The sequence below is a fragment of the Lepisosteus oculatus genome, chromosome 7 (assembly GCF_040954835.1).
Source record: "Lepisosteus oculatus isolate fLepOcu1 chromosome 7, fLepOcu1.hap2, whole genome shotgun sequence".
Classification (NCBI taxonomy): domain Eukaryota; kingdom Metazoa; phylum Chordata; class Actinopteri; order Semionotiformes; family Lepisosteidae; genus Lepisosteus; species Lepisosteus oculatus.
Genome location: NC_090702.1, coordinates 13,035,221 through 13,047,503, shown reverse-complemented (window position 1 = coordinate 13,047,503; position 12,283 = coordinate 13,035,221). Strand labels below are relative to the sequence as shown.

At 35.8% G+C, this 12,283-nt stretch overlaps 1 protein-coding gene across 2 annotated transcripts in view; it reads left to right on the top strand.

Moving 5' to 3' along the window:
• The first annotated feature begins 634 nt into the window (after positions 1 to 634).
• ppp6r2a (protein phosphatase 6, regulatory subunit 2a) overlaps positions 635 to 12,283 on the top strand; it is a 45,386-nt gene continuing 33,737 nt past the window's right edge. For both annotated transcript variants that reach the window (XM_069192198.1, XM_069192197.1), the window contains exons 1-3: positions 635 to 861; positions 5,736 to 5,922; positions 7,658 to 7,795. In XM_069192198.1, coding sequence (XP_069048299.1) covers positions 635 to 861; positions 5,736 to 5,922; positions 7,658 to 7,795 — 552 coding nt within the window. The remainder of the gene's footprint in view (positions 862 to 5,735; positions 5,923 to 7,657; positions 7,796 to 12,283) is intronic.

Genomic DNA, 12,283 nt, shown 5'->3' with positions numbered 1-12,283 from the left:
TTTGCCATTTTCTGTTTTAAACTTCATTTTCAGTTTCGCCTTACCCAGACCCCTACATAATACCATACTCTACTGTTTTCAGACTGAGACAGCACTTGTAATATTGTACCTAAATGATCAGATAGATTCTTAAATATGATTCCTGAAGTCATTTTTTTTCTCAGATACTGTACTGTATATTAAGCTTTTTCATTTTTGAAAGTGATTTTGTTTGAATGAATTGTACAGGTAAATGTCTTCATTCTTCTGCAGTTGCAAATCTGAAACAAAAGCTTTAAAGCTTTTAAGATAGTCATATACATAACACTACTTGTTTTTGCAGTAACCCTAATGTTATCCAGGCAGTATTGTTTAGATTGTTTATTGGCTCAATGCTTTTTTGGTCAGTGTCACCTCACATCGTAAAACAAACTCTCCCAAGGGGTCTAGAGCTCTTGCGTCAGCCCAAATGGGCATTGCATACCAGTGCTTTAGCTCCATTTTTTGTCTCATTAATCGTGATGAAAGCAAAGATCAAAGAATCCTTGTCCCAAAGGCGCATTTACTTAATCCAGGCCTACATCTGGTTTATTACGCCTTAACTGACCTCATCGGTAATCGTCGTATCGTCTTTAGATCTGTGTGCCTGATCACGATGTTCTGGAAGTTCGACCTGCACACCACCTCCCACATTGACAAGCTGCTGGACAAGGAGGATGTGACGCTGCGGGAGCTCATGGACGAAGATGACATCCTGCAGGAGTGTAAGGCCCAGAACCGGCGGCTGCTCCTCTTCCTCAGCCAGGACCACTGCATGGAGGAGCTGGTCACTCTCATCACTCAGGAGCCTCCACAGGACATGGACGAGAAGATCCGCTTCAAGTAAGCCCGCTGACTGCCTCGGTGTGTGTGGGGGTCCGAGGTTGTGGGCCAGGGGTATTGCTAATTTTCCCATTACTCTGATCGGAGGTGATTTGAAGGTATTGTTTTACTTCTTGGTGAATAAAAAAATAACACTTTATCCCTTTTAAGTGAAACATTTTCTTGGAGGCAACCTAAATAATGCAAAATGTGGGATCGGGATTGTTCACTCTTGAGTAATTTTGAGCTGTGCTTAAATTGAATAAATACATCCGATCTTCAGTCGGAGATCTCAAGCATGCAGTGCATGCAAGAAGAACTAAGAATATTTCTGGAGCTAAAAGAGTTCTGCAAAGAAGAGTGGGGTGTGGGTGGGTGGGGGGCTTTGAAAGCAAAAATAGAAAGACTCTTATCTGCCGAAGGGAAATGTTTGGAAGCTGTGATTTCTACCAATGGAGGTGTTACTAAGTATTGACTGACAGAGTCAAACTTTTGCTTGTGCCGTATTTACTGTTTTATTATTTTGATTATCTATGAAACTGTAAATAAATACTAATTGTACATTAAAAATTTGAGGGAAGATGTGATGTTTAGGTTTGTACCACACAGAGGTTGTGTCAGCTTGTTTTCACTTGCAGTTTCAGCTGTGAATCAACAAACAGTTTGCCCAAGGGTTCCTGAACGTTTGAACACAATTGTAGGTACTCATAAAAGGAGTTCAGAAATGCCCTCAGTGACTTCTTTAAACCAAGTTTAAAGAACACTCCCTCCTTGACTATAAAGATGTAATTGTTTTATATGTCCATAACACACGACATCCTTCCATAAAAATGTATCCCTTGCTGCCAACATGCGAACATATTGTATTATTGAAAGCCACTTATTTTTTGTTTTAACTCTTTTTTTTACCTTATTTTATAGCATGATTTCTGACAAACTGCATTTCAAACATATTGTGATCTCTTTACTATTGGTTGGCACAGTGAGTGATATCTACCAGTGGAAAATTAATATTCAGCACATAGTCTTTAGCTCAGTCTCCTGTCACCTTGTGATTTTTTTTCTCGTTTCATCCAAGCAGAAAGATGATCAAGATGCTTGGGTATTCCTGTCCCCTTTTCTAAAATGCTCTGTGATTCAGATTCATGTGTATGTTTTGATAGCTTGGTTGTGTTCCTATGGCAACAATGCTTGACTATAAAAATAAAAATAGAACCACAGCTGCTGTTCCTCAAACCATGATGGCTCAAAAGGAAATGCACCTTACCTGTCTCTGTATCTTCAGAAAACAAATGTTTGAAAGTCCAAATGTTCTTTTGGTGTGCAGTGGCCCCAGGGGTCCTGTGCCATGTCACTAGCCTTTTGACCTGCAGTTGTATTCACAACTCCCTGGTATTCTGTTTGCCTCAGTGTTGATGTTGATGGGTTCTTTTTGCAGCTTAAAGCTGCTTTGTATCATGCAAGTAGTCTTATTTTGTTAAAACCATACGAGAAAGCAAAATTAAGCACTTCCCTTCTGGTGAAAATATGTGATGGAAGTTGCTATTTCAAAGTGATTCTGCATGAATGCAATCAATAATTTGCAGTTTGTCATAGCTTTGAATTGTTGGTTGATTACCTAAAGAAAATGCTCTCCTTATTTTTTGTACATTATACATGTACATATATGTATTTTTTCAAATGATGTAGCTGTTAAGCATATCAGTGGAATATAACTGGGGAAAAAACTATTAGCCTACACTCACATCTGAAGTTTTTCAACTTAATGAAATTATTAGAGTATATGCGTTCCAAAGAAAGCATCATGGAAAGATGTTTTTTTTAAGATTGTTACCTAAACAGCCTGCTTCCTTCTTGTTACTGATACAGTTCTTTCACAGCAGTTCTTTTGCGTAATCTATGAGGTCAGCAGCACACAATTCTCCAGTCCATCTCAAAGTTCTATGACATCATTGTAATTCAGATTACCATGCTTCTGATTCCAAGGTGTTAATCAGTGTGAAATTAGACATGGTTTGGTCGCTTGCAATTAATTTATTTCTGTCCAGATTATGCCACATGAACACTGAAATGATTAAAAAATAAAATAACATGGACCATGTTGACGTAGTTTGGAAAGAGACCCTCTTGGGGTTTTTTTAAGTGCATTTTCCTTTTTTGAGCTGAGAACAGTTATGCAGTTACTGAGGAAGCAAATTCCATTTTTGAAGACGTTTATTTATTTGCAATTAGACTTCAGCCCTTGATGACGCAAAGTGTTTGTTTAATATTTGGTTTCTGAATGATTGCTTTAAACCATGATCCAAAATGACTGTAAAATGAAATTTCTAACAGTGGTTTGGACATTCTCTTCATGCAGTTTTTTTTAAATCCTTTGAAATGAATACAGTTTGCCAGTAGTCTTGTGTCTATTTGATTGTAATGGTTTTCTGTTACTTGAATGATACAGAGAACGAAAGAGATCTTAATTTTCTATAATATTATATAAAATAACAGTGGGAATGCTTCACTTAAATGCGGTAAAAAAACACATAACTTCTGCATAAGTGCTACACAACATGATTTAACAACATATATAATTATTTTGCAAACATTTGTGCAAAAGACATTACAGGCACATTTTGGTATCAGTTAATGAAGAAACATGGTTTCACTTGAAAGCTAAAACCTCAGATCAGAATGATCGAACTATTAAGGACTTGGGAGCAGATAGTGTACAGTTCAGCAACAGTGGTCCTGGTATGTTAACGTGAACTTTTATTTTTCTATATATGTTTATCGGTGGTGTTTTATGTTCAATAAGACAAACCAAGTGTTTTCAAAGGAGTTATGTACATTGTTTTTGCCATATCAGTGATAAATTGCCATACCAATCACTGTTAATACTGTTTCACCACTTGGCTAGTTAAAAGCAGTTGTAAGATTGTGCATTGCTTCCTGGCCAAAGTGTTTGTATCCAAATGGACACAGGCAGTTAGTAGCTGACTATGTTATTTGATTTTCTCCCTAGGAATGTAAAAAAAAAAAACTGTAATGCCTTGCCACCCGTTTTGCTTGCAGGTATTACGTAGTTTACTAATTTCCCCTTTGGTTGGGAGTCTGAATCTTGGAACTTAATGTGCTTGGTGGCTTAGTGTGCATTGGTACAGTCAGGTTCTCATTACCCTTATAAGTCATTATGTCTCCTTTGTATATTTTGATGGTATGGCTTAAAATATGAATGCTTACTCTAGTCAGTCAGTGAAAGATCAATCAGGACCCAACAATACAGGCTTTTTGATAGGTTTGTATGTTTGTGAGAATAGCAATGACATTCACACTTACTGTATCTGTTTGATTCTGAGATAATGTCATTTCTGCTGCTTCACATTTACACTATGTCCTGAGATCAGAATGCAGTCTCTTATTCCACTGCCTTCTGGGTATAAACAGAAACTGTGCACTGCATCAGCATTTCCTGCAGAGTAGTGTTTTCTAGTTTTGCAGATCTAGCTTTTTTCTCCTTTGGGTCAAGTGTTCCGTTTCCTGTAGAGATTTCATTGAGCCGGCACCTGGCAGAATATCTGCCTTTTGCACTGTTACTCTGCATCGGAACTGTTTCTTTGATGGTCACTTTGTCTTCCATGATAGATTTCGTGCCAAGATTTTAATGTTTTTGTGATGGGAGCTGTAACGCATTGAAACAGGCTGATCTTTGCTGTCATACCCAAGATCAGGTATTTCCTTTGTTAAAAGGAAGAGACTGTTTTAAAGGAAAGTTTCTAACTGGGGCTTCATTAATAGTCCAGTTACTCTGCAGTCCAACATACTGTATAGGTCTTTCACTTATTTAGTGTTTTTTATGGTTTCACTAATATAATGGTGGTATTCCTGGGAGAAAAAAAAAAAGAAAAAATAGTTCAAGTAGGCTGCGTCAGCATGCTTAGGCTGCAAAGGAACAAGTTAAAGGTTTATTCCATGCTGGAAAGAGACCAGTACACACCCGAAGAAGGCTCCACAGCTGAAATGTTCTGTTTCCTTTCTTCTCTTCTCAGCATGAAAGAAAAAAATATAATTGTGCTGCATATTAGAAATGATGCTAAACTGAGCTTCTGACTTGTATTCTTTTTCTCCACAATCCTGAGCCAGCAACTTAACAAGTGGCTGATAAAGTTTATTCCCACACCATTAGGTAGTGGGACGTATTAAACTGCTTCTATATTTTGGTTGTAATGCTGAAATGTACTGTTAATCTGTGCATTTTACACTTAGCTTTGATCAATATGTGTGTACAATTTTAAGCACCGATGCTTGATTCTAAAGGCACATGATTGTGAACTGTTGTACTGTATGGAAACAGTAATAAAAACAATTATACAGTGATATATTGTTGTTTAAAGTGCTTTGTATGAAGCTAAAATTGTTTAATTGCTAGTTTAGAAAATATTTTGAGGACTGTAAATTATAAACAATTGTAAAACGTACAATGTCCTTCCTGTCATTTCTGGAATTATAAAAATGAAGTATTTGTAAATCGTTTTCATGCAAAATTTTTGCAAAGATCTTGCAAAGACGTAAAGTGCTTGAAAACTCTCAGCTAGTTTACACTTCTCAGAATTTAATGTGATTATAATAAAAACAGGCAAATGTGGATCAACAACATTGATTACCTATGTTCTTGAGCTTTAGCATGTATTGAATATCCTTTTTCTTTTTTTTACACATTGCTTTTGATATCAGGCTGCATTTGTAAGATCAATGTCCTTCCTTATAGAATCTGTGTTTCTTTCAAAATTATTTGTTGTCAGAAAGAGGGTAAAAAAATGTAGCACTACAGTGAAATGTTTTATTTTAAATTGCAAAGTATTATGTTTTTTTCATTAACCCTTACAATTTTCATCTGTTAATGTCCTCAGGTATCCAAACATTGCCTGTGAGCTGCTGACATCAGATGTGAACCACATCAACGATAAGCTTGGAGGGGATGAGTCGTTGCTTGAAATACTGTACTGCTTCCTGGAGCAGCCATCTCCCCTTAATCCTCTTCTGGCCAGCTTTTTCAGTAAAACTATCGGCAACCTCATTGCTAGAAAAACAGAACAGGTATAATAATTAAAAATAAGCAATGTTTTCTTTGTGGGGTGTTATTTAGGCCCAATGCTTCTACAAGAATGGGAATTTTCATTGAATCTGCAGTGGACAGGGAAATGTTGCTCACTGTTACCCAGGAATTTTATGATGTTGCCATTTCTGCATGTCTGTCTACTAAACAGTCTGCTACTACATTCTTAGATTAATTTTAGGAACATATAAGGGTGGTTAGGGTTAGAGATAGATGGAAACTTAGTTTGTTGCTGTTGCCAGCACTCAAGTCTAATTTTAACAAGCAGTCTTTAATGGTATTTTATATATTGATGACTCTTGAAAATCAAAATCTAGCTTTGTGTTGAATTCCGATATTTTAAAAACTTTTAACATGTTCATGAATTCCCATCACTTTGCTGTGATGCAGGAAATACTAGAGCGAGCATGATAAATGTTTTTTTAAATATTTTTCAGCCTTGTCTGGGCCAGGAGTGTCAAAAAACGACCTGCCAAGCCTGTACAGTCCACACACAAAGCAGGTGCCCTTAGTGATGTTACTGTATCAGGCTCACAGACATGCAGACCCTGTGCTTCTCTACCTTTACCCAATCACAGTGCTCCTGTTGGATATTGTCACTGATATATTTCGAGAGAGGCTTGCATGAAAATGGTGGGATAAAAAATTGACGTGTACTCATATTTCTCAATATTCTTCCTTCAAATTGTGGAGCAGCCTCAGCGAATGAACCACCATTGTTCCCATGGGAACTGTGCTGGGTGTTTTTTTTATGATCTCAAATGGATATTTTTGAACATAGTAGGAAGGGATTTGTAATTACATTATTAAAGAAAAGAAAAATAAACATTTCAAAAGTGAAAGAAGTGGAGAAGTGTATTTGTAGAAGTTAAGGGAAAATTGAGATGTTTCAGTTCAGCTGTTTTCAAAAAGCAATAGTAGTAGTTGTAGAAGTGATTTTTTGCTGTTTTATAGTGCTGATATCTAGCAGATAAAGCTTTGTATCTTTTGTGGGGGTTTTGACAATACCTTCAGCCAAGATTTCAGCCAGTTGAAACACTAGAAGTCTGCTAAGAATGAAACAAGTCAAGCTGCTTCTGACTCATCACTGGCATTGTTTTAGTTAAGGTCTTTAGTTAAGTTCAGCACAGTGCAAATACTTTTAAACCGCCTTTTTAGTCCTTTCTTTTGCTTGGTTTTACAGTCAGGGGAAATGCTGCGCTTATTTTCTTTTATTTTGTAATACCTGAAGCATATTTTGCCAACATGATGTTGAAAATAAGGAGGATGTTGAACTATATAAATCACTAAGTAAACAAACTCACAAGAGAAAATCCTGTGATGGGAAGCTTCATTGTAGTGGAAATTTCTTCCTACAGTACAAAATAGATGTTAAAATATGCTTAAATGTAACAAAAATTAATAAATCATGTTTTAAATATTGTTCTCAACAGACATAGTGTACAAATACATAATAGTTGTATGTCAATTGTGAGTAGTATTTCGGTCATTTATGATACGAATGAAGTTCACTTGAGATTGACACTTCTGGTCTTGGTTTAAAAGGCAAAGTTTACAAAACAGTGAGATGTTGCCTTTAGTTAGAATAGTTAAAAAATCTTTTTTTTTTTAATTGAACATGCTGACATATCAATTATTTTAGAGGCACATATGGTGCCAACTAAATGAGATTAAAATGCTGCTCCTTATTTACAGTAAATCACTTTCTTCCTGCAGGTCATTGCCTTTTTGAGGAAGAAAGATGGGTTCATCAGTTTAGTACTGAAACACATAGACACTTCAGCCATGATGGATCTGCTGCTGCGACTCATCAGCTGTGTGGAGCCTGCTCCATTAAGGCAAGACGTGTTGAATGTAAGCCATCTGCATTTGTTTTTACTCTGAACTGCGGTCATTAATAGGTGACAGAATGAGTTCTGTGTCATCTTCATTAGCTGTATTGGTCTGCATGTTTAGAAATGTCAATGATAAACAAAGAAAAAACAGAGTTAGAAGGAATACCAAAAAGATATTGGATACTTTGTTGCATATAATAATAATAATAAGAATGTGTGTGTAATAGGTTTATACCTTAACATTTGTGTGGAAACAGATGCTTAATATGTACGTCAAATATGAAATTGTACGTTTCTTTATTCAGTTTCTGGTATTATAGCACCTTTTACACCATTACTGTTCAAAAAGACATTTATCAAAATCCCTTTATTTACTTTTTGTGGGTTTGTCACATCTGTTATGAATGTTTTGCAAAAACATTAACTGTAATTTATTCCCTTTGGTTTAATCACAGTAACAAAATGACTTGGGAGAAAAAAGGGTTCTCACAACCCTCCTGTGATGTTCCCAATAGGTGAAAATTGCACCATTTTCAGTGTGCAATGTTGGTACAGATTTATTCCAAAAGACTTGCAACTGTAGTTGCTGTCAAATGTATTTCCACCAAGTACTGACTTAGAAGGCTGAATACTTAAGCAATCAACATATTTTAGTTTTGATTTTTGCTTTCATTTTGTACTGACATACTGTATACATTTTTTCATTAAATTGTTCAGTTTAAGAATTCAAATTTAGATTAAAAATATATAAAAAAATGGTTATTTCATTTGTAAATCAAATTCTGCAAGGCTTTGTACCTTTATAAAGCAGAGGTTTTTGAGTAAAAGTGAAAAATAAAGTATCAAGTATTTTAAGTATAAAAGTAAATAAAAATAAGTATGAAAGTACAAGTAAATATCATTTTTTCATGTACTGTGTGACTTTTTTTACAATTAAAATTTATCTTAACTAGAAATAGTAAAAATTTTCACTTGCACACCGCTTCTCACTTCCATCATCTCCTTAACTATTAAGTTAAAAAAAACTACTGAAGACTCGTTCCATTTTTGCCTCGAAGATGTGTTCTAAATAACTTTCCTCATGTTGCACCCATTTTTTATCTGCAAAGTATGAAAGTATACAGTATGTCTATAGTTGCTGTATGTTGATTTGAACATTACTTCACAGGCTTCCTGAACTGAGACATGGAACTATGTCTAGCAAAAATGGAGAACAGTGTGCCATGAACACTGCTTTTATAGACAACTTTAAAGGTGACTAGAACCGTTCATTTTATGGAATGTGTTGAAGGAGGTCACTTTTAATCATGATCTTTATATAGCATTAGCAATCATTAGCAGATCTTAATTTATGATATGGCTTATAGAAACTGAGCATATCAAATAATTCAACTGTATTTGTCATTATACTTACATGGGTGCATAGTATAGTGAAAAGTGTTTCTCATTAATCTCTCAGGTGCAGTATATAAATAGAACAGCAGACAAGACAAGAGACAGAAATATAATAATATGTATATATTATATGAAATATAGTAACAGTGTAATTAACAGTATTGTGCCAGTGCAAAATTGTCAAAAACTGTGCAAATACACAGAGAAAAGTATACAAACCGGACAAGAAAAGTGCAAAAGTAATATGGCAAACAATGCAAAAATAATACAGCGATTATTAAAGAGTGCAACTAGAACAGTTTTAAGTACAATTTCTGCTTACATTCAGTTGTCGTGTATGTAGTGGTGTAGAAGCACAGTCATTGTGGGTACAGGAAGAAGTGAGGAGAGATCATAGTGTGATGGGAGGGAGTGGGGGCGTCACCAGCTTGACAGCTCTGGGGGAGAAGCTATTTTGGAGTCTAGTTGTGTGCAACTGGAGCGACTGGAACCTTCTACCAGATGGTAGGGGGACAAACAAGTTATGACTGGGTGAGTGGGGTCAGACATAATTTTGGTGGCTTTTTTCAGACTCCTGGTGTTGTAGATTTCTTGGATGGATGGTGAGGCACTGCTGATGATGTGTTGGGCAGTTTTGACCACCCGCTGCAGTGCCTTACAGTTGGATGCGGTGCTGTTGCCGTACCAGACATGCAGCTGGTCAGTATGCTCTCCACTGTACATCTGTAGAAGTTGGTGATCATCCGTGGATGCAGGCGTATTTTCATCAGCCTTCTCAGGAAGCACAGCCGCTGTTGTGCCTTCTTGATGAGACTGGAGGTGTTAAGTGCCTATGTGAGGTCCTCAGAGATGTGAACATCTAGGAATTGGAAGTTTTTGACCATCTCCACCGCAGTCCCTTCCAAGTAGATGGGGGTGTGGGCTTTTGTCTCCTGAAGTCAATGATCAACTCTTTGGTTTTGCTGATGTTGAGACATAGGTTGTCATCAGTTAATCATGTACCATATCATTCAGTACTTAATCCAAATAAACATTTTAATATGAAGTCTAGAGTGCACTGGCAGCAAGTTCTGTCAATAACAGAAAGAATATTATACTCTCAACAATATTATGCAAAAGAAAGAAGGACATTAAGTTTATTAATTAAGCAACAAGGCACGAGTGGCTATGCACATTAATTTGAACATTTCCATTGATCGTACAAGCTTTTAAAATCTGTCCAATCCCTAGTTTATCTGGCATTTTCTTTTTCGCTGGGAGAGCGCTCCCACTGCTGCTGGTCTCAGTGCCTACCAGAGTATCACTCCAGTGCTTTATGCCATTAAAATTGGGTTTCCAATTACCGCTTAGTGAAGTCTCGTTTTTATGTCCACTAACAGACATAATCTCCCTTGCTTCTACCCGAGCGTTTTTTATAATTTCTGCACCATTGTGCTACGAAGGCAGTGGTTGGTGTAAATTTGTGTTCCAGCTGCTCTACATATTCTTGCCAACACTGTTGCAAGATAATGTCGGTTCCTTCGTGTACCTACAAAAATAGAATAGTCTATTAGGAGGTTTACTGAGCTATTCAATTTAACAATCATTAATCTTAACAGGTGTAATTACTGTACCGTGGTCCGTCATCATTCATGTTTATCCTCTTCGGGTGTAAGTGAATGCAGGGAGGTTGCTGGGTAGTAGAGATAAGTATTTTTCTGCAGATGCAATGGAAAAGCTTGGATTCCCAGGTATTTAAAACATGTATCCTCTTTCTTATCTATGCTGAGAAGTAGTCTTTAAAAGCCTATGCAATTGATTTGATTGACCGTCAGCGCATTGATATTTCTTTATCACACGGTAAAAAGCCAAAATTCCTTCCGGGGTGTGCATATATCTGAGATTACAGCATGGCTTTGATCACGTGTCAGCCAGTCAGCTTTCAGGACCGGAACTATCCATTTCATAATATACAATATGTGATTCAGAGTATTGTGTACAATTAAATATCCTTTTTAGATTTCCTCCGTTGAGATTTAACTTGATTTAAAAAAAACAAGGCTGGCTTTTACATTCTGTCTGTTATTGTGAAGCAAGTAGCATAGCTTGCCTTTCTTGATTTATTTGTAAGACAAATCAAACTTCAGACTTCTATTAGCAGCAAGATACTTAAAACATTGTTAACAGAATGTAAAATTTGAAACTTTGAATAATCTGCTTAGTTGTGAATGCTCATGCCATAATTCTGATTAATTTTATTAAGCAGGAGCATGCATAGAAAAATAATGAAGGGTCCAAAATGGATCCCTGTGGAACACTACATCCTTAATTATCCAGATCCATCCATATTCCTCCAAGGCAACATTGTATTAGCAAGTATTGTATAATTGTTAAACAGGATCTAGATGGACAATAAATAACTTATGATGAGTACAGAATTAAATCTATTTAATATTAAAAGGAAAAACTAAAAAGATAGTCACTGAATACTTTTGTCACATTATTATTATTATTATTATTATTATTATTATTATTATTATTATTATTATTATTATTATAACTATGTACAATGATCTCCAGAGAACAGTCTATCTGAATTTTCACTAAACCTTCTGAATTTTAATAATAGGATGAGATACAGATTCATCTACATGGTCAATATTTAAATATATATAATGTTTTATGCTAACTGATAAAGATTTTACCTGGCAAAATGTCTGTTGACAGTATTTTTTGAAGGAATTATCACATTTTATATGTTCAGTTAAGATGTACTAAACACCTAGCATCCAGTGATCTTTTTTTTATTGTTATACAGAGTTGTTATATATAAGAAGCTTTTCATAATTCACTTATACACATACCTGCTTGACCTCTGCCTTATCACATGCTTGTTGACATTGTGCAGTCTCCTGCCATTAATCATTTTTGAAATAACATAAATATATTGAAATAAATGTAGTCAAATAGACAGGCTTGGATTTGGTCACAATTTCCCACCAGCCTCAAATCAGATGCCCAGTATTTGATGGTTGAATTTCCTTGAAGATGAAATAAGTCTCTTGCAGTCTAAAAGGCATCAGCTGTGTTGTTTGTAATTCAGTGGGTTGAAATTTTGATTACATTCAGGGAC